The sequence below is a fragment of the Notolepis coatsorum genome (genome assembly GCF_963971535.1).
Source record: "Notolepis coatsorum genome assembly, chromosome: 18".
Lineage (NCBI taxonomy): Eukaryota > Metazoa > Chordata > Actinopteri > Aulopiformes > Paralepididae > Notolepis > Notolepis coatsorum.
The window spans coordinates 19596344-19616715 of NC_140182.1; the positions used below are offsets into that span (position 1 = coordinate 19596344).

Here is a 20372-nt window from a genome sequence, read left to right on the forward strand (position 1 = left end):
TAAAAAAGCCATGTAATGTTAAACTTAATGAGAAGACGGAGGTCTCTGTGTGCCCAGTTGAGGTCTGGCACCCTGCCATTGGCTGTGGAAGTGGGTAGATTCCAGGGTAAACCTGAGGAGGAGCGGTTGTGTGTTCTGTGTGATCTGGGAGTGGTGGAGGATGAATATCATTTTGTTTTTTATTGCCCTTTGTACACCGCTTTGAGGAGGGCTTTATTTGAGAAAATTCAAATTGTAAATCCGGATTTGTTTTGGCAGACTGAGAGTTGTATGTTGAGTTGTTTTTTTGTGGAGGAAATCTTCGGTTTTGCAGGTATCGTAATAGGGAATAAGGATTTTCCCTTAAAATCCTCTATCTAATCTACTCTGCGTTGTGTTCTATATTCACCTTAAAACCTATTACTAATAATAAGACCAACACGGTCTTGTAGGACGGCCCAGGAAAAAGCAGCAATGAGGAGGAGAGAAGGTTCTAATGTTCAGATCCGTTTTTATTTCGAAGTCCAACAATGAACAAGGATGATCTGGTTCAATGGAAAAGGAATATGTGCAATAATATCAATGATTTCAAACACTATGCCGTTTGTCATTAATACTAGACTAATCAAATACAATTAAAAAGAATGGTCTTCTGGTGTTTGATGATCTGGCTTCTCCTAGGGAAAAAGAGATTGTTTTCTCGTTTCAAAAAGCTTCTTCTTCGTCCGTTCCTCTGTTCACCGTCCTCTTCCGGTGGGGGGTGGTGTGTGTTCTGTGTCTTGTGTTTCCCACACCCCCCTTTTATCAATGAGCTGAAAACTCTCCACGTGAGGTCATCAGTGACCTCACACAAATTGTTTCATCCAATCACCAGCATTCACAGTTCAAATCTCAAGGGAGGTGGGACTTAGCCCAACTGTTTCATTTTTCATTGTTTCAACTAAAATTAATATAGTAAGAAATAGACTTAATACTTTTGGTATTAAGTCTCAAAACATTCATGGTAGAATTCTGCTTAATTCCCTAAACACATACATTCTATTTTTGTCTCACAAGCATTTGGTTCTAGATGAGAATCACTGTTTGTCTCATTCAGCCTAGTTTTATAGCATTGTAATCATTCCTTTTAGCTTAAGTTAATATCTACTAACAGTTTATACTTAGTTCTCATTAAAAATATGTCCAACTTGATTCAACCAAGGCTTAGTTGTCTACTTCAATGATTCTTCTCCTATATACAACATTGTTTCATATCCTTATGCTCAGATTACAAGTACAATATACCAGGAAATATCTGCAGTTTGTTTCACACTAATGTAAGTATTTTAAACCATTTGAAAGTATATAGTTTCTGCTGTAATCCTGTAACTAGACCCTCCTAGTTACAGCTGCTTGAAGGAGACATGTTCTTTTGTCGCTCTCAGTGGATAACAGAAGAATGTGACTTCTCCCCCCACTGTCCCAACTGCTGACAACATTTGTATGTAAATCCACCTCTGTTGTGAGCACAATGTCAATCAATCTCTGTAAACACACACACAATCTATGAACTATGTCACTCTAGTTCTTACCAGTATATTTGATTTCCAACTGTTACACTTTGACTGTTTCTAAAAGACTAGACACATGATTCATTCATTTTGCACATGACTTAATGATTATTACTGAGTTCCTTAACCTAGAAACAAACTTCTTTTTCTCTTATCTTGCAAACACAGGTTCTAGGCAGGATGTAGCTTTGAGGGTTTTACTCTCTAGTGATCTTTTATGACTTGCAGAGGACAGCTGTCTCTGACCCTCTGTACTTAAACCTTTCTTCCTAGGGACATATCACAACATGTGTAGGAGCTATATTTATCAAAATATACGACACAGGATTTTTGGAGAAGGCATGGCACTTGAGACAAAACACACTGTATCCTATATAATTGTATTTGAATTCCTCTTGTTTCTTTGTTTATTTACATTGCGTACAGCTTGTGTTATATTACGTTTTATTGTATTTTCTTGTATTTTCTTATTCTTGTGGCCATCTTGGTCTATATGTAATTTGTTAAGTAATTGGTAAAGTATATTATTATATACTTATTGTTATGTGTCTTGTAAGCCCATATGGGCTGGGCATACACCTGTATGTAAGACACGAAAATAAAAAACATCAAATCAAATCAAATCAAATCAAATCTACAGTGCACCACCAGCCCAGGACCATTAAGACATCTGAGAGGAGGGATAGAATAGAATAGCACTACTGTACAGTATCTATTATCATCTTCGTAAGGTCCATCACACATTACATTTTTAAATACACATTAAAAACAATATATAAAAACAGTACATTGAGAATAACAAATATGAATAAAGCAAAAATTCTGTTTACTAGTAAATACAAACAAATAAATGACTAAAACTACACAGCCTTCATCAGCCTGATCATACACACCAGAACCATCTCTGCATGTCCCCCTGCTGGACTATTGGGTCGAATCCCACCAGAACCATCTCTGCATGTCCCCCTGCTGGACTATTGGGTCGAATCCCACCAGAACCATCTCTGCATGTCCCCCTGCTGGCCTATTGAGTCGAATCCCACCAGAACCATCTCTACATGTCCCCCTGCTGGCCTATTGGGTCGAATCCCACCAGAACCATCTCTACATGTCCCCCTGCTGGCCTATTGGGTCGAATCCCACCAGAACCATCTCTACATGGCCCCCTGCTGGCCTATTGGGTCGAATCCCACCAGAACCATCTCTACATGGCCCCCTGCTGGTCTATTGGGTTGAATCCCACCAGAACCATCTCTACATGTCCCCCTGCTGGCCTATTGGGTCGAATCCCACCAGAACCATCTCTACATGGCCCCCTGCTGGTCTATTGGGTTGAATCCCACCAGAACCATCTCTACATGTCCCCCTACTGGCCTATTGGGTCGAATCCCACCAGAACCATCTCTACATGTCCCCCTGCTGGCCTATTGGGTCGAATCCCACCAGAACCATCTCTACATGTCCCCCTGCTGGCCTATTGGGTCGAATCCCAGCAGAACCATCTCTACATGTCCCCCTGCTGGCCTATAGGGTCGAATCCCAGCAGAACCATCTCTAGTCTACATGTCCCCCGGCTGGTCTTTTGGGTCGAATCCCACCAGAACCATCTCTACATGTCCCCCTGCTGGCCTATAGGGTCGAATCCCACCAGAACCATCTCTACATGTCCCCCTGCTGGCCTATTGGGTCGAATCCCACCAGAACCATCTCTACATGTCCCCCTGCTGGCCTATTGGGTCGAATCCCACCAGAACCATCTCTACATGTCCCCCTACTGGCCTATTGGGTCGAATCCCACCAGAACCATCTCTACATCTCCCCCTACTGGCCTATTGGGTCGAATCCCACCAGAACCATCTCTACATGTCCCCCTGCTGGCCTATTGGGTCGAATCCCACCAGAACCACCTCTACATGTCCCCCTGCTGGTCTATTGGGTCGAATCCCACCAGAACCACCTCTACATGTCCCCCTGCTGGTCTATTGGGTCAAATCCCACCAGAACCATCTATCCATGGCCCTCTGCTGGTCTATTGGGTCGAATCCCACCAGAACCATCTCTACATGGCCCCCTGCTGGCCTATTGGGTCGAATCCCACCAGAATAATATCTACATGTCCCCCTGCTCGTCTATTGGGTCGAATCCCACCAGAACCATCTCTACATGTCCCCCTGCTGGACTATTGGGTCGAATCCCACCAGAACCACCTCTACATGTCCCCCTGCTGGCCTATAGGGTCGAATCCCACCAGAACCACCTCTACATGTTCCCCTGCTGGCCTATTGGGTAGAATCCCACCAGAATCATCTCTACATGTCCCCCTGCTGGCCTATTGGGTCGAATCCCACCAGAATCATCTCTACATGTCCCCCTGCTGGCCTATAGGGTCGAATCCCACCAGCATCATCTACATGTCCCCCTGCTATGCTGTCCTCATTCAAAACAGTCAGACTAGACAAACCACTAAATAACCACAAAAAGCTCCGCCCTCTTTGTATCAAAGAAGACAATCACACATGTTGATTTTTATCCTGAAGTCATTGCTAGGTAAGCTGCCCTTATATATCTCCAGACTTCTGTCCTTTTATACTTGCTTTTTTAATACCAGACGAGCAGCAAATGGGATGCTTTTAAATGTTCCTTTGATGTAGTCAGAGCTTGGTAATGCTGCATTCTCCTACTATGCTCCCTTTTTATGGAATACGCTGCAAGTGAAACTTTTGTCTTCTAGAGGCACTTCCTACCGTGAATGCTTTTAAAGGTATGCTACGACTAGCCGTTTGTGAAACATGTAACTGTTTTACCTGATGTGATTGCTGATCTGATTATGCTTCTTGCCACTGCACAAATGGCCTTCTGTGTTTGTATTTGATTTGTATGTTTTTTGTTTAATGCCCTTGTTTTTATGTTGAAACTTGTTGTGTGTCGTGTTGGTCAGGACTCCCTGGAAGAAGAGATCTTGTACCTCAATGGGACATTCCTGGATAAATAAAGGATAAATAAAAAAAATTATAAAATAAATACATGCACGCAACATGTAAACAACAACATTCATTTTGGACCAGCTTTTTTAAAATGATACATTCATTAATCAATTGGGGGGAAATACTTTTATTCCACACCTTTCTAAAAGCTCTGTGGATGTTTTTTTTTTTTTTTTTTTATGATACTTCAAATCAAGTCAAATAAAACATTTAAATGTATCTATAACCTTTAAAATAATGGATGAGCATAACAATAACACTGCTCAAATCAGTCTGTAAAGAGAAATGAATTATTATTTAATATTCTATGGATTTTGGAAGCAAAGTAATCTACAAAGTGACAATAAATCTAAAAGTGGAAATAATCAGATTGTTACTAAATCTAAGTTGGCTGTTTCAGTGAATTACCTGCTATGCAACCCAGATTAATCTTTGGGCTTTGTATCTCTGTAAACATTTTGCATGCACCTCCAGCTGTATAACACACTAAAGGAAAGGGAAAACCCCAAATGCATAATAGGACCCCTTTAAAGATAGATAAATATATATCTCATTATGACTGCCAAATTAGTAGTAGAACTATTTAATTTGTCATAGGGAGGTCAACCAGCCAATCGGTGGGCTCCTCGAAACATCAATCATCATGTCAAACATAATTTCAACAGCAAAATATCAAAACAGCTGTATCCTTCTGGTATGTGTTTTCAGGTAAAACTGAAGGGCTCCCAAATGTTTTTTTTAGCTGCAAGCCTGCAACCAGCAGCTCTATTGGTTGGTTGGTTGGTTGGTCCACAAAAGGTCATCAGGTCATAGCCTGCCATCTAGTGGCTAAATATGAAATAACACCTTTCCGAGTTTTTATGAAAGCGCTTGGTCCAAATAAGTAAACTCTACACTTAACATGCAACGGCCCACATGTGGGCCCTCTTGAGGACGATTTACCCACCGGCGTGACGCGCCACTTTGCCGACCTCTACCGGCTTGGATGTGCATATTTTTTAATACAATATAATTAAAGTATAGTTCTTTTATTGAAAGCCTCTTAACTTTGTCTTTTATCTGCTGGTTCAGTGGCCTATCTATTAAAGATAGGAACAGCCTACAGTATATTGTGAAAGTGTGCTCCAAAATAATTGGAGTAAAACAGAGAGACCTATGTTCTCTCTGGACGGACCAGGTGGTCAAGAAGGGGACGAGCATCACAAATCAACCTCTCCATGCTCTGTCTCAGCGGTTTTCACTGTTGCCTTCTGGCCGCCGTTATTGATTGATTGATTGATTGATTGATTGAAAACTTTATTAACAGATTGCAGAATGGGTACAATACAGACAGTACAGCTCAATACACACAATTGTTAAGGGGACGCAGACCAGAGAAAGACTTTCGTCTTGTTTACATCAGGGTCCCCCATTTTCAATTAATCAGGACATATATGACATACATGACATACAGATAGACAGTACTGCTACATCTATACATTTATGGCATACCAGATTTGCAAATACAGTACTGTTTGTGATACACAAATAGTCCAGAAAAGAGTATACATTTGACGTAAAAACTGTACATTGGGGGAGGTTGGGTGGGTGGGGATGGGGGGTGGGGGCTGTACATTGGAGGTGGTTCGTGGGTGGGGTGGGGTGGGGGGGGGGGGGGTAGGAGGGATTGGGTGGGGAACACTGTACAACTGTACAAGCAAAACTGTACATTGGAATATTGACAAAACCATACTTGGTCATTTACTATACATTGGAGGGGGTTGGATTAGGACATTTACATGGGCCAGTTTCGAATTGCAGTCTCCCGTAGGTGTTCTTTGAGAGTGGTTTTGAAAGTGGGTAGTGATTCACATTCCTTTACAGCTTTGGGTAGGGCGTTCCACATTGATGTGGCATAATTGCGAAACGTGTTTAGTCCCTTGTTTGAGCCGAATCTGGGTTTAACATGATTTGTGGAGCTCTCTCTGGTGTTGTGATCGTGGTATTCACTGACCTTTGGGAAGTATTTTGACATGTACATGGGTACCTTGGTCGTGTAGGTTCCCAAAGTCACAGGTGGGTCGCGAGCCACCGCAGGGGGGGGTCGCCAGATGATTAAAAATAAATAAAAATAATTTTTAAAAAAAAGTCCAAAAAAAAATATATTTTTTTTTATGCAGTCAGGCCACTGAACTTAGAAGCAGGCCAGGCCAGTGTTTCTAGTTGCACCAGCGCTGCAGCGCACTAGTTAGATAACCTAGGTGGGGAACAACCAGGAGATCACTGCAACTCACACAAGTTGGAGAACTATCTCTCTCTCTCTCTCTCTCTCTCTCTCTCTCTCTCTTGCTCTCACACACACAAAGGGAGCCGCATGTGATTGGTGGAGGCGGGACCCTTACAAAAAACTGCTAATCATTGACACATGCTAGCCTGTAATAATCCCCCCCAGAAAAATCTACTTTGCATTTGATATATTGCAAATATATGCCATCACACACACTGGCATTTAAAGGGTTAGAATTATAAAATTAATATGTGGTGTTATGATCAGGGCTGAAGTTGAATAAAATATTGTATCAATTACAAAAAAAATTAAAATCCATAAAAATCTGTGTTGTTGCTAATCATACATATGCTAGCCTGTTTTTTAACAATAATTTGTGATGCCATCACAAACACTGGCATTTAAAGGGTACAAATAAAAAAATTCCTGCACCAGAATGCAGGAAATGAAGTCTTTGTAACAAAAAAAATCCTGGTGGGGGACCCCCAGACCCCCTGCTTAAAAAGTGGCCTGACTGGGGCTATTTTTTACACTATATTTCCTGGCCTGAATGATTTCCCCAGTCCGGCCCTGGTTAACACTTTAATCGCCATGGGTTAAATTCATAATTTACCATCCCTCGCCAGCTCTATTTGTCTATGGAGAAGTTCCCCTTCTTTGCAGGGCTATAACTTTTTAAATTCTATTGCTACATTGCCATTATTATGGCCCATTCAATGTCCTATATGTATTGTTCAGGGTGTAGCAACGTTAAACTTTTTCATTCACATATTCATACTAAAATATGGTCTAAAGTATAAGTATGTTTTTATCGTTTTCTGCAGCTTTCTTCAGAACGTGATTTATAGCCCTAAATGCATTATATTGATGATGAAATACAGTTTGGTAGCGATCGGCGCGAGATGAAAAATTTCAACTGGACGTACTTCTAGAATGATCTACGTATGATCTGATGATGACCGGATGGGCGGGGGATCGTTTATAATTCCGTGGGCAGCGTTAGATGATTCATCCAGAGTGGGTCATATGTTCATCATAGCAGTTTATATGGAATAAGTTAGAAAATAACGCTGAATCTTACCGTATGTTCCTCGCGCCGTTGGACGATCAGCGTGGAGTAGACCGTTTTCGATTATGGGATGTTGATCCTGATGAACCATTTCCAGGTTGTATAATACTATATACGTACAAATAACGTTGTTTATTGAGTTAGGGCGAGCGATTGATCATCCAGTGTGTTGAGATGGAGTCCGGCTACCGATCGCGAGTGCCCGGAGCACATATGGATGGGCACTTCCTGTTTGGCGCGCCCCTCCCTCTTGCCGATCGGCCACCAGATGGCGCTCTCGAACCGTTAGACAGTTGAGTGGAGCTCACCAGTACATCTCAGGGCCCCGGAAAGGAAATATGATTTTCGATGACAGATTTTTGAAATATTGACATCAAAGACGAGTTACGGCGTCTTCAGCAGAATGAGCATGGCTAGGAATGACGTGTAAACTCGTCCACGGCGATCATAGTGTTAAAAGCCTCCAATGCTTATTAGTGTGTGTGCGTTTGAACGTTTGCATGTTTCAACCATACATTTCCATTTATCAAAAAAAAAGAAAAAAAAATGTACCTCCTATAATAGTGGGGCTCTCTGACTCCGTTTTTTTGGGTCGCAGCCTGAAAAGTTTGGGAAACCCGTAGTGTATCTTGTAGACCAGGCCCATTGCAAGTTGCTGTACTCTGTCATCTACTCTAAGCCATCCTAGGTTGTCAAAGTGGGCAGGGGTGAGGTGGGTTCTAGGAGTAAGGTCAAGCAGTAGTCTGACCAGTTTGTTTTGAGATGTTTGTAATTTTGTTTTTAGTGCCTTTGAGGTGCTTTTGTACCATGAGGTGCACGCATAGTCGTAGTACCCTTGAATGAGTGCTTCTGCCAGAGTCTTCAGGGTATTCTTGTTTACCAGAGAGGAGATCCGGTACAAGAATCGAGTTCGTTGGTTGACTTTTTTTTATTACATTGGATGCCATTTTGTCACAGGAAAGATTAGCCTCTAGGATGGAACCCAGGTAGGTAATTTTATCTTTCCTTGTGACAATATTGTCACCCACTGTTATGACGTTCCACCAAGTAGGACCAACCGTTATGCCAAATCTTTTGTACCCGGTCCCTCGGCTATCAGACTTTTAAACACAGACAGTAGTCATTTTAAGTAGCCTTTTACACTTAGTTGTCTCTTTTTACTTTTACTTTTAGTGGATTGTGTATTGCATGGAATGTCATTGAGATGTTGTGTTCTGTTTTTGTTGTTTGTTGTTTTTGTTACTCGTGAAGCTACAAATATGAATTGCCCCACGCGGGATCAATAAAGTTGTCTGAATTTGAATCTGAATCTATTTGTTGCCTGTCGATTGCCGTTTCAGGCGACAAATTCCGTTCAGTGGTTCCCGAGTAACATGCCGATATGTGAGGCGTGTGCCAAAGTACACGGCAGAGTCAGATTACCACCCCGACTCCCGAGGCTCTAGCTCCGTCAATCATTTGGCGATCTCGAAGATTATTGGACAGGGTTGTAGCCAATAAATGTGGCTTTCCAATTATACCCAACGTGGGGATGAGCGAATCAGGGATCTAGGTGAAAAGTCACGAGCGAAAACAGGAAGACAAAAGACCGCAGAATGCTTTGGAGTCAATGAGAAAACTGAAACCTGGAGATCGCTTTTTTTTCTCTCCACAGTTTAGCAAAATCGCTCCTAATCACTCATTTCTGACGGATATTTATGACATTTGGACATGTACTAAAGACTTCAGGCTATGGACCCAGTGTGTTTTTCCAGCCATATCAATTTTTGGGGATATATACTTAACTTGTGGATATTGCAACTACTACAGAAAAACGTGAGTAACACGTTTTTCTACAACTCAAGTTCAGACCTATGTTACTATATTTCATTAGCACTAAAAGTGAATTTTCTTTATTGTATCAGAACCTTCAGAATGTTATTTTTCAAAAGAGACCAGGCTCATGCATGTGCTATCAGTATAAAGTATAGTATTTTGGTTTGCAAAAGAAGTATGCAGTGTCTGATGTCACCTCGAGGAGAGCAGACCTATAGTGAACTGATGTCACCCAGAGGAGAGCAGACCTCTAGTGAACTGATGTCACCCAGAGGAGAGCAGACCTCTAGTGAACTGATGTCACCCAGAGGAGAGCAGACCTCTAGTGAACTGATGTCACCCAGAGGAGAGCAGACCTCTAGTGAACTGATGTCACCCAGAGGAGAGCAGACCTCTAGTGAACTGATGTCACCCAGAGGAGAGCAGACGTCTAGTGAACTGATGTCACCCAGAGGAGAGCAGACCTCTAGTGAACTGATGTCACCCAGAGGAGAGCAGACCTCTAGTGAACTGATGTCACCTGATGGAGAGCAGACCTCTAGTGAACTGATGTCACCCAGAGAACAGACCTCTAGTGAACTGATGTCACCCAGAGGAGAGCAGACCTCTAGTGAACTGATGTCACCCAGAGGAGAGCAGACCTCTAGTGAACTGATGTCACCCAGAGGAGAGCAGACCTCTAGTGAACTGTTGTCACCTGATGGAGAGCAGACCTCTAGTGAACTGATGTCACCTGATGGAGAGCAGACCTCTAGTGAACTGATGTCACCCAGAGGAGAGCAGACCTTTAGTGAACTGATGTCACCCAGAGGAGAGCAGACGTCTAGTGAACTGATGTCACCCAGAGGAGAGCAGACCTCTAGTGAACTGTTGTCACCTGATGGAGAGCAGACCTCTAGTGAACTGATGTCACCTGATGGAGAGCAGACCTCTAGTGAACTGATGTCACCCAGAGGAGAGCAGACCTTTAGTGAACTGATGTCACCCAGAGGAGAGCAGACCTCTAGTGAACTGATGTCACCCAGAGGAGAGCAGACCTCTAGTGAACTGATGTCACCCAGAGGAGAGCAGACGTCTAGTGAACTGATGTCACCCAGAGGAGAGCAGACCTCTAGTGAACTGATGTCACCCAGAGGAGAGCAGACCTCTAGTGAACTGATGTCACCCAGAGGAGAGCAGACCTCTAGTGAACTGATGTCACCCAGAGGAGAGCAGACCTCTAGTGAACTGATGTCACCCAGAGGAGAGCAGACCTCTAGTGAACTGATGTCACCCAGAGGAGAGCAGACCTCTAGTGAACTGATGTCACCCAGAGGAGAGCAGACCTCTAGTGAACTGATGTCACCCAGAGGAGAGCAGACGTCTAGTGAACTGATGTCACCCAGAGGAGAGCAGACCTCTAGTGAACTGATGTCACCTGATGGAGAGCAGACCTCTAGTGAACTGATGTCACCCAGAGGAGAGCAGACCTCTAGTGAACTGTTGTCACCTGATGGAGAGCAGACCTCTAGTGAACTGATGTCACCCAGAGAACAGACCTCTAGTGAACTGATGTCACCCAGAGGAGAGCAAACCTCTAGTGAACTGATGTCACATGATGGAGAGCAGACCTCTAGTGAATTGATGTCACGTGACGGAGAGCAGACCTAGATTCCTGATTCGCTCATTCCAACGTGGGGCCCAGTAACTACAGAACACATATTGTAATAGACTCACTTGTTGTTGTTGTGGTCCGGCCGTCTGGACGGTCTGGGCTTGCACAGCACATTCCATGATAAAAAAAAGTATCCATTTAGTTAGATTGGATAGATCCAACACTGTCTACAGTATCTCGTGATTATCTCTCCGACTCCTGACTTAGTATAGGGCTATCCTGTGTTCTGATACGACCGCCGGCGCCGGCACGGTCAGCGGGCGTTATCAGAGACATAGTCCCCACCGCAGCAGCAGGTGTAACAGCGTTGTCGGCAGCTGTCAATTTGTCTGCTATCGAAGACGTAGATGATCCCGCCTCCTCCTCTGTCAAGTCGATTGGCTGCTTTACCTTCTTCGTGAAACCAAAATTGGTTAAAAGGCTTACTTGTTGCATTTTTCGTTTTTCGACATTATCCTGAGTGATTACCTTATTTACCTGTCAAACTATCACTGTCACTCACAGGTTACAACGTGGGTGAAGTTTGATTTGTGTGTGCCTGCAGGCTTCAGCGCCGCCGCGCTCCGAATGTTAATTGCAAGAATAGCATGCATGTTGCCATATTACGGTGTGTGTGAATTAGTGCGCAAATCATTAATCATACATCAAAATAGCCTAAGTTTATTATTATACACGATGATGATACAGAAAATTACAGAAAAATGAGAAATGCATGGCAAAAATAGCATTTATTTTCAGTAATTTAGAGACCCCCCAAAAATTCACAAATCATGTTTTCAGGGGAGCTGATGTCTGATCTAGGGGAGCCAATGGCTCACCGAGCTTACCCATGGTTCGCACCCTGACCGTATGTATATATTTTCTCCCCACCGTATGTATATTTTTTCTCGCACCCACCCACCCCCCTCCTAATGTACAGTCTCCTCCCCATCATATGTATATATTCTCTGTTAGGATCTATGGGTAACAGTACTGTATATTTGCATATATATGTCACAAATGTAACAGTACTATATACCTGTATGTCATGTATGTCCCTATGCCATAAATGTCATGTCATGTATGGTGTGTATATGTCATAAATGTCACTATGAATTGAAAATGGGGGACCCTGATGTAAACAAGACAAACGTCTTTCTCTGGTCTGCATCCCCTTAACAATTGTGTGTATTGAGTATTGTACTGTATTGTACCCATTCTGCAATCTGTTAAATAAAGTTTTCATTCATTCATTCTCTTTTAATACGTGAGAAATAAAACGAAACTTGCTTTCAAGGTTTCATCCACCAGATGGCGACTGTATCTTATAAATCTAGGCAGCTTTAGAAATGCACTCCTCCGTCAAATGGATTAACTAACTAACTTTGTCTCATGCCCGGCTCGGATTCTCATGTCTTGTACTTCGTGTAGTCATCATCATAGTTAGCAGAGCGACGCATCAAAACACGAGCCTCCCTGTGACCCTGTCCCGAGGCCATGCCTGTGTGGCTACTAATTAGACCGCATGCTGATGATTCATGCGCCATAGAGAAGCGGAGAAGTGAACCCACTGGGGAATATAGATGAATGGATTTGGAGCGAGATTTGTGGGTTGTTCTTGATCACCTTCGGGCGTGGCTTCAGTGACACTGGTAAAAGGGCGGACCTGTGGCCCCTGGAATGTGTTTAAATGTCCCAGGGCTGCGTATTATGCGCTCCACATATCATCAGCAACACTTTAACGGCGCATATTTGTCATCCTTAACAAGTCTTGTGTGGTGGACCTATATTCGACATGTCAAACGCGGACAGGGTTGTGTTATGCCTCGGAGGAGCAGGGACGGTGGGCTCTGGGACAGTCAAAGCACTGCTCGATAAAGGTAAGACAAGAGACCCAGGGGCCGCTTGGAGACATTATAGCACCTGCTTCGCAAAATACCTCAATAATGGTAAAGCGCACTTGACTTGCCTCCGCCAACATAACTAAGTGACGCTTTCATTTGGGGGGTTTATTTTCAATACACACTTTTGTGAGTGAAAGAAAGATAGGCCGACTGCATTTCAAATGTGTTTTCTGTCTTTAAAATAATTTTGGAGACTGGTCAAAGTTGTGCACACTTCGTGTTTTACGCATGGATAATCCCGACCGGATCACATTTAAAGGCCTATTTGGTGGGGAATATTGTAATGTCTATGATCCTGGTTCATCATTATTGAAACATTCGGGCTATTGAAGTTACTCATTAAAGAGGTAATATATTGTGCGCATTTGTAGAATCTTGTGCGTAATTGTTGTAACCGAAATGCCATGCCTGCCATATCCTTGTTGCAATCTCGGCAAACACCTGTCTGTAAACTACATACCAGACACAGTATTTATTTACGGTTATTGTACATTTAGCAAGTAGTTGATATATTGTTACAATATTTAGTTTGTTAGAACATAGGCTACGCACCTGCCATCAATGAACGTATCAAGCAGGGGCGTATCTAGACCCAGCACTTCAGTAGGGCACAGAAGGGCACCAACAACTACGAAGCGGGAGCGCGTAGCGCGACCGCAAAAAGAATTTGGCCGGTTTTGGCCGGTTTGTGGGCGAAAATGGGTGGATTTTGTAACTATTTTTTTTTTACTTTATTTCGGTTTTAGGGTTAGGTTAGGGTTATGTTATTTAATTATTTTGGGGAGCCAGCCCCCCAAACTCCTGAAATGCATAGAAATCTATGAAATAAATAAAACAATCTGACATTTATATTAAAAAGAGCTAGCCACCCAAACCCCTAAAATACATAGAAATCTATGCATTTTGGAACAGTTACTATATATATAGTCAATAAAGCATTTAGTCATACTTAAAGTTTAAAGTGCTTTACTTGCATTGAACATTGCATTGAACATTGAACATTGAGGAGACATCATTAGAAAGCACAATGTATGTTTCCATAGTTACGCAGATGACACACAATTGTACATCTCCGCTGAACCAAATGATCACACAGCTATAAACTCCATTTCCGCCTGTCTCTTAGCAATAAACAAATGGATGACGAACAACTTCCTAAAATTAAATGAGGGCAAAACTGAAATCCTACTAGTCGGTCCTATAACAAAAAGAGAAATGTTACAGAGCAATATGGGGCAACTTACTCCTTGGATCAAACCCGAAGTTACAAGTAAGTAACCTACACTGGCTTCTGGTAACATTTAGAATTGATTTCAAGGTCCTCCTCCTTATATACAAAGTATAAACATTGTGATCATCTACTACTGGTCTATTGAAGGTTCCAAGCCACAGTCTAAAGAAAATCAGGGATGCAGCCTTTGCTAACTATGCACCAAAGTTATGGAACACACTACCTATGGACATTAGGGAAGCTAGATCTCTTAATATTTTCAGAAATAAGCTAAAAACGTACCTCTTCACCATAGCCTTCTAATACACCCCGCTGTTGATTGTACTGTAGCACTATTTTACTCTGGCCATTCTATTGCATAATTTTACTATCTATTCTACTATTCTATTATTGCACTGTATTATTGGTGTGCAAACCAGTCAACTTACAAAAAAGAGCCTGTTGGAGGATTTCAACAAGATAAATGCAGTGCAAAATATTTCACTATAATATTTCAAAGCGAAGTAAAAAATATTATAATAATTATTTGATCATGTTAAATGATCATTTGATCATGTTAAAAAAGGGAAAAGAAAAAACATTTGTTAAAAAAAAAAAAAAAAAAAAAAAAAAATGTTTCATCACTGGGGCACAGATGATCATCACTAGGGCACGTGCCCTAGTGATAGTGGTCTAAATACGCCACTGGTATCAAGGACCAAGTAAGGCTCAACATCATTCCCTGGACTCTTTTAAATCGGATTGTACCATGATATTATTGTAAGTACAAAAGTGGTACCATGGCGATTACATTACTTTTACCAGTACCAGTATAAATATGTATACAATGGCCGGTGCCATGGAAAACAGAAATTAACATCAAACTACCGTGATACTTTTTTGTAATGGTTAATAACATCTTTATTTAAAACACACACACACTGATCCTTTCTTGGGAAATGTTGTATACACTTAATTGTACTATACACTATGACAGGATCATAGCAAGTGAAAGCGAACTGCAAAGTCCTTGCAGTTGTTTTCCTAATATTTAGAAGTGTGCGGTTTCCTTTCACTCCCTATAATCCAATTTAAACCATGATAGGGATGGTATTTCCATCCTGTGTTGAGGATGATGGAAATACCATGATACCTTGTTGGCAGGGATACATTGCTGATATGTTCCAGACAGAAAATCCCCTTTTTTATTTTTATTATCTCCACCAGGTGGAAAGCCTGGAGGGAGATTCGGTTGCATGTGTGTGTCTGTGAGTCTGAATCATGGGGGGGGATTATGTGATCGGTTGCATGTGTGTGTGTGATTCTATCTGTCCACAGCTAATCTCACAAACTACAGGGCAGATTTGGATGAACTATTGCACATACTGTAGGCCAGGGGTGGCCAACCAGTCAGAGACTAAGAGCCACAAAAAAATTACTGTGGTACCACAAAGAGCCACACCATATACCAGCGTTTCTCAACCTTTTTTTTCAGTCACGGCACCCTTCATGTGTTTATAGGTCTCACCCTCTGGCCTCTGAAGTTGCTAATGTCTTTTTTATTTGGGCCTCACAGGGTTAAAAGTACCCTGTGAGACCCACGGTTTCAAAATTACAAAATCACTTTTAGCCATTTAAAAAAATAATGTTTATTTAAAAAAAATTAAAGGGGAACTATTTTACTATTTCTTTCACTATTTGGGCACTTTTACACAATTCCTGTGAGTCTATGGAACACCTAGGTTTTTTTCAAAAAAAATGCATTGTTTTGTATTTCTAATCAAGTACTAAAAACCGCATTTTTCTACCTTAAGATCTTAAGCCGTTTTGAGGCTGGGCTCCAACCACTGTGTGGCCTGGTGCCAACTGCCACATCAACTGCCACATTATTATGCAGCTGAGAAATCTCTGACATCACAGATATGCACATTTTCAGATGACTCAGTTCAGTGAGGGTGAATATTGTGAGAGGAGAATTGGAAGAATTCGCCAATATGAGAATTAGAGACATATATCCTATTAATATAAGTCCACATAGCTAAGAAACAATGGTAAACACTGAAAAAAGCCATTTATAAGATAGTTCCCCTTTAAGCACATGTATAGTCAATTGGTCCTGTTGTTCAGCCTCACAATGCTATTTGATAGTAAATGTGTTTATATGTCCCACCCTCTGGCCTCTGAAGTTGATAATTTCTTTTTAATTTGGGCCTCACAGGGTTAACCTCTTAAGCCCGAGATATACAGTAAAAGTGTATATTTTCAGCATTATGTTTGTTTACCAATTATTTGAACTGTTATTAGTGAAATATAAGATTATAGAAATCTCAGGGCATTGAGTCGGAAACCGGCGCATATTGACAGGAGGAAGTGGCACAGCCAAAAGTGAGTGTAGTCTTTTAAAGGAAGAGACTCAGGGCTTTCAAATTTCGAAAAACTACCCTACCCAGCTCACACCAGCCCCTGTCAATCATCTGACTTCTGGATTTACTTTTTAATTTCTCTTATTTTTTGGGATTATCTCCCACAAACCTGAACGTTATTGCCATAAAACAGAACGCAGTTAGTTTCTCTACCTTTCTGTGAACGTCTTGCAAAAAACGGTGTTGCAATATGATGAAAAATGGTGGAGAAATTTACATTATAAAAAAGATGGCAGAATTCAGTACTGTATCTACAAAACCTTCTGTTTAATCATCTTCCCTTTATTCATTTGCTTAGATTTTTCAGGTCTGGTCAATTTTAGCATGGTGTTATTTACAGTCAAAGATAATTTTTTTTTTAAATAGAATTGATATTCTCCTTTGGTTCATTACAATTTACTCAAGCCTAGTAACAGACACACTATTTCTGACACTGATCCATATATGTCCCTAGATTCAGATACCAAGAACATGCAAATGGACCATTTAAAAAAAAATTGTAAATGTTTATTCTACGTCCTTATGGAATGAGTGACATAAAAAAAAAAAAAGTAAAAAAAAAAAAAAAAAGTAAAAAAAAAATAATTTTTTTTTTTTTTTTTTTTGTGGATGGAAGAGCCGCACATTGACGGGCAAAGAGCCGCATGCGGCTCGCGAGCCGCGGGTTGGCCACCCCTGCTGTAGGCTGATAGCAGACCTGAATTCTGGAATATCTTTCCAATTGTTCAACGACCAATTAAGTCTTTAATTTCCATCATTGTCCATTGAAATACATATTCAGTATGAAATGACAACTTTTGAACGCAAGATGGCGATATTATACAGGTCCGCTGGTAATCAGCTCTCTGGCACCAGTTTACAACATGCCGTAGTGAACCTATTGCCGTTGATATACCTATGCATTATAAATATTGAACTAGAAATTTGCACTCAGTAGAGTGCACATCTCCACCAGGGGGCACAACAGACACAAACGGAGACAAACACACAAAAACACTGACCGCTCTCCTTAGATGTTAACAATAACAAGCACACAGACAAACACACTGATCAACAGACACATGCTAGCATGCTAATGCTAGGCAGTAATAGGAAGGGTGATAGGAAGCATAGGAAGGATGTTAGGAAGCATAGGAAGGGTGATGGGAAGCATAGGAAGGATGTTAGGAAGCATATGAAGGATGTTAGGAAGCATGTGAAGGGTGATATGAAGCATATGAAGCATGTTAGGAAGCATATGAAGGATGTTAGGAAGCATGTGAAGGGTGATAGGAAGCATATGAAGCATGTTAGGAAGCATAGAAATAGGTTCCAAGAATGAGGACGGGGTTTATTTCAATGGACAATGATGGGAATTAATTTAAATAAAGTACTGCCGTTGACCGATTTGCAAAATATTCCAGAATTCAGGGCCCTGGCCTGCTGTCAGCCTATGTGCAATGTTTCCTCCACCTTGGCCTATTCGTTGACGAGATATGCTGCGCACAAACACACACACACACACACACACTCACTCACTGACAGACGCAACCGATCGCATAACCGATCGTCCCTCTTTATCCATTGTAATAAGCCCGCCCCCTTTCATATCCCATGAACCGCTTGTCGTGGGATTTGTGGGAGATGTCAGTGAACTCAGTACAGACTACTATTTTCATTGGTCTCTAGGTTAAGTGTGTAATACACACACTCCTGTACGTACGCAAGAGAGCCAATATCTGTACCAAATACAGACAGCCACGACCAAATTGGTAGAAAATGCAGCTATAACGTTGAATTGGGTGAATACAGAGTATCACAAATAACTAAAAATTAAGCTTGTCTGAACATTTATGAGTTGTGCAGTGATGTAGTTATCAGAAAGGTAAACAGTCTATATTTTCTACGTAAGGAAACCATACCTTTAGGGCAGCGTTCATCATCGTTTCCATGGACACAGTGAATAAACAGAATTTCAACTCTTCTTTGGTCCTCATTTATAAAAGAGACAACAAATATGGGGGGAACAATAATATAATATTATTTATTCAATATGTTCAGGGAAATAATCAAGTTCAAGTTTTGTTTTAATTGTCACATAATAGGTACATGCACACATTAAAGTTAAATGCTTGGTTCTTTATGACCGGTGACCCTCCTGAGATTGTGCTTCATAAAACAGCAAAAGACGAAACAATATACAAAATATACAAAACTGAAATGTACAAAATGCTAAAATTAGATGGAAGAGGTACTGTATTCACAATGTTTAACAGTGTAATGCAAGTGGAACATCATCCAACTCTCTGCGTATAGGAGAATGTGTGTAATAGTGTAATAGTGTGTACTCATTTATTCCACCCAAATAGTTTTAATGGTTTATTCCACCCAAATTGACCAATAGTGTAATAGTGTGATAGTGTAAGAGTGTAATATTCTAATATTGTTGTAATAGTTTGTTATAGTGTCATAGTATAATAGTGTAATGTGTAATAGTGTAGTGTGTAATCGTGTAATAGTTAGTGCAATAGAAATAATGCAGGGATATCTGCTTTCAACTCAAGTGTTCCTTTATTAATCCCCTTGGTGAAATTCAGGTGTCATAGGACCTGAGCACACGTTATTAGTTATTAATATTTTATTCCTAGCGCTTGGTCTGACCAAGTCCCATAAACCATTTGATGTGACCTGAACTCTGCACCCAGACACCAGAAACTACATCAGACTACATCAGCCTTGGAGTATTTAGTGATGATCCCCTGATATGAAAATGTTTTCCCAGGGTAAACTCCTAATCCAACTAATAATGATATTTCATAACCCTTTTAAAATGACAACCTACTGCCAGTGGCTTTTGAACTGCACAGACGCCACTGTGAAGCCTGGCTAGAGAATAGATGCACCAGTATCACGTTTCCCGCATCAATTCTGTGTCCTAAACGTTCAGTATCTGCAGAGACTGAGTACCAATCTGATTGATTGATTGATTGATTGATTGAAAACTTTATTAACAGATTGCAGAATGGGTACAATACACAGTACAGCCCAATACAAACAACTGCTAAGAGGACGAAGACCAGAAAAAGACTTGTTTTGTTTACATAAGGGTCCTCCATTTTCTTTTTATCCACTTTGTTGAAGTCAGAGGTTCTATGTAGGATTGTTAGTAACTGTCTAACTGCATATATAACTGTTTCCACTAGAGGATGCTCTAGGCGGAGCCACTCAAGACACCACCAGGTGGCGAGTATAAATAGAGATGTCTCCTCCTACTCTACCTCTCTCCCCTCCAGCCTCTCAGTGAGAGGAGACATCATGTGCTGCTGCTCATACCATGTGAATGAATAAACCACGCCGCTTAAAGGCTAAAGATAGAAACCATGCCTCTTGACCACATTATTGTCGCCCTATAGCCGGATTCTCTCAACACACTTTTTCTCCTTATTTTTCAATTTTTTCTCCCATCCCAATTTCGTATAGCCAATTCTCCCCTTCAATTCTCCCCTCCACTGTCTTGAACGTTGCTAGTCTATGCCTCCCACTGGTCGGCTGTAGTGAGG

The 20372-nt window shown here is 41.4% G+C and overlaps 1 protein-coding gene across 1 annotated transcript in view; it reads left to right on the forward strand.

Annotated features, from left to right (window-relative positions):
* Nucleotides 1-13004: 13004 nt before the first annotated feature.
* The window catches only part of LOC311245652 (uncharacterized protein), an 18755-nt gene continuing 11387 nt past the window's right edge, over nucleotides 13005-20372 (forward strand). The window contains exon 1 of the mRNA XM_084335584.1: nucleotides 13005-13176. Coding sequence (XP_084191710.1) covers nucleotides 13092-13176 — 85 coding nt within the window. The 5' untranslated portion in view covers nucleotides 13005-13091. The remainder of the gene's footprint in view (nucleotides 13177-20372) is intronic.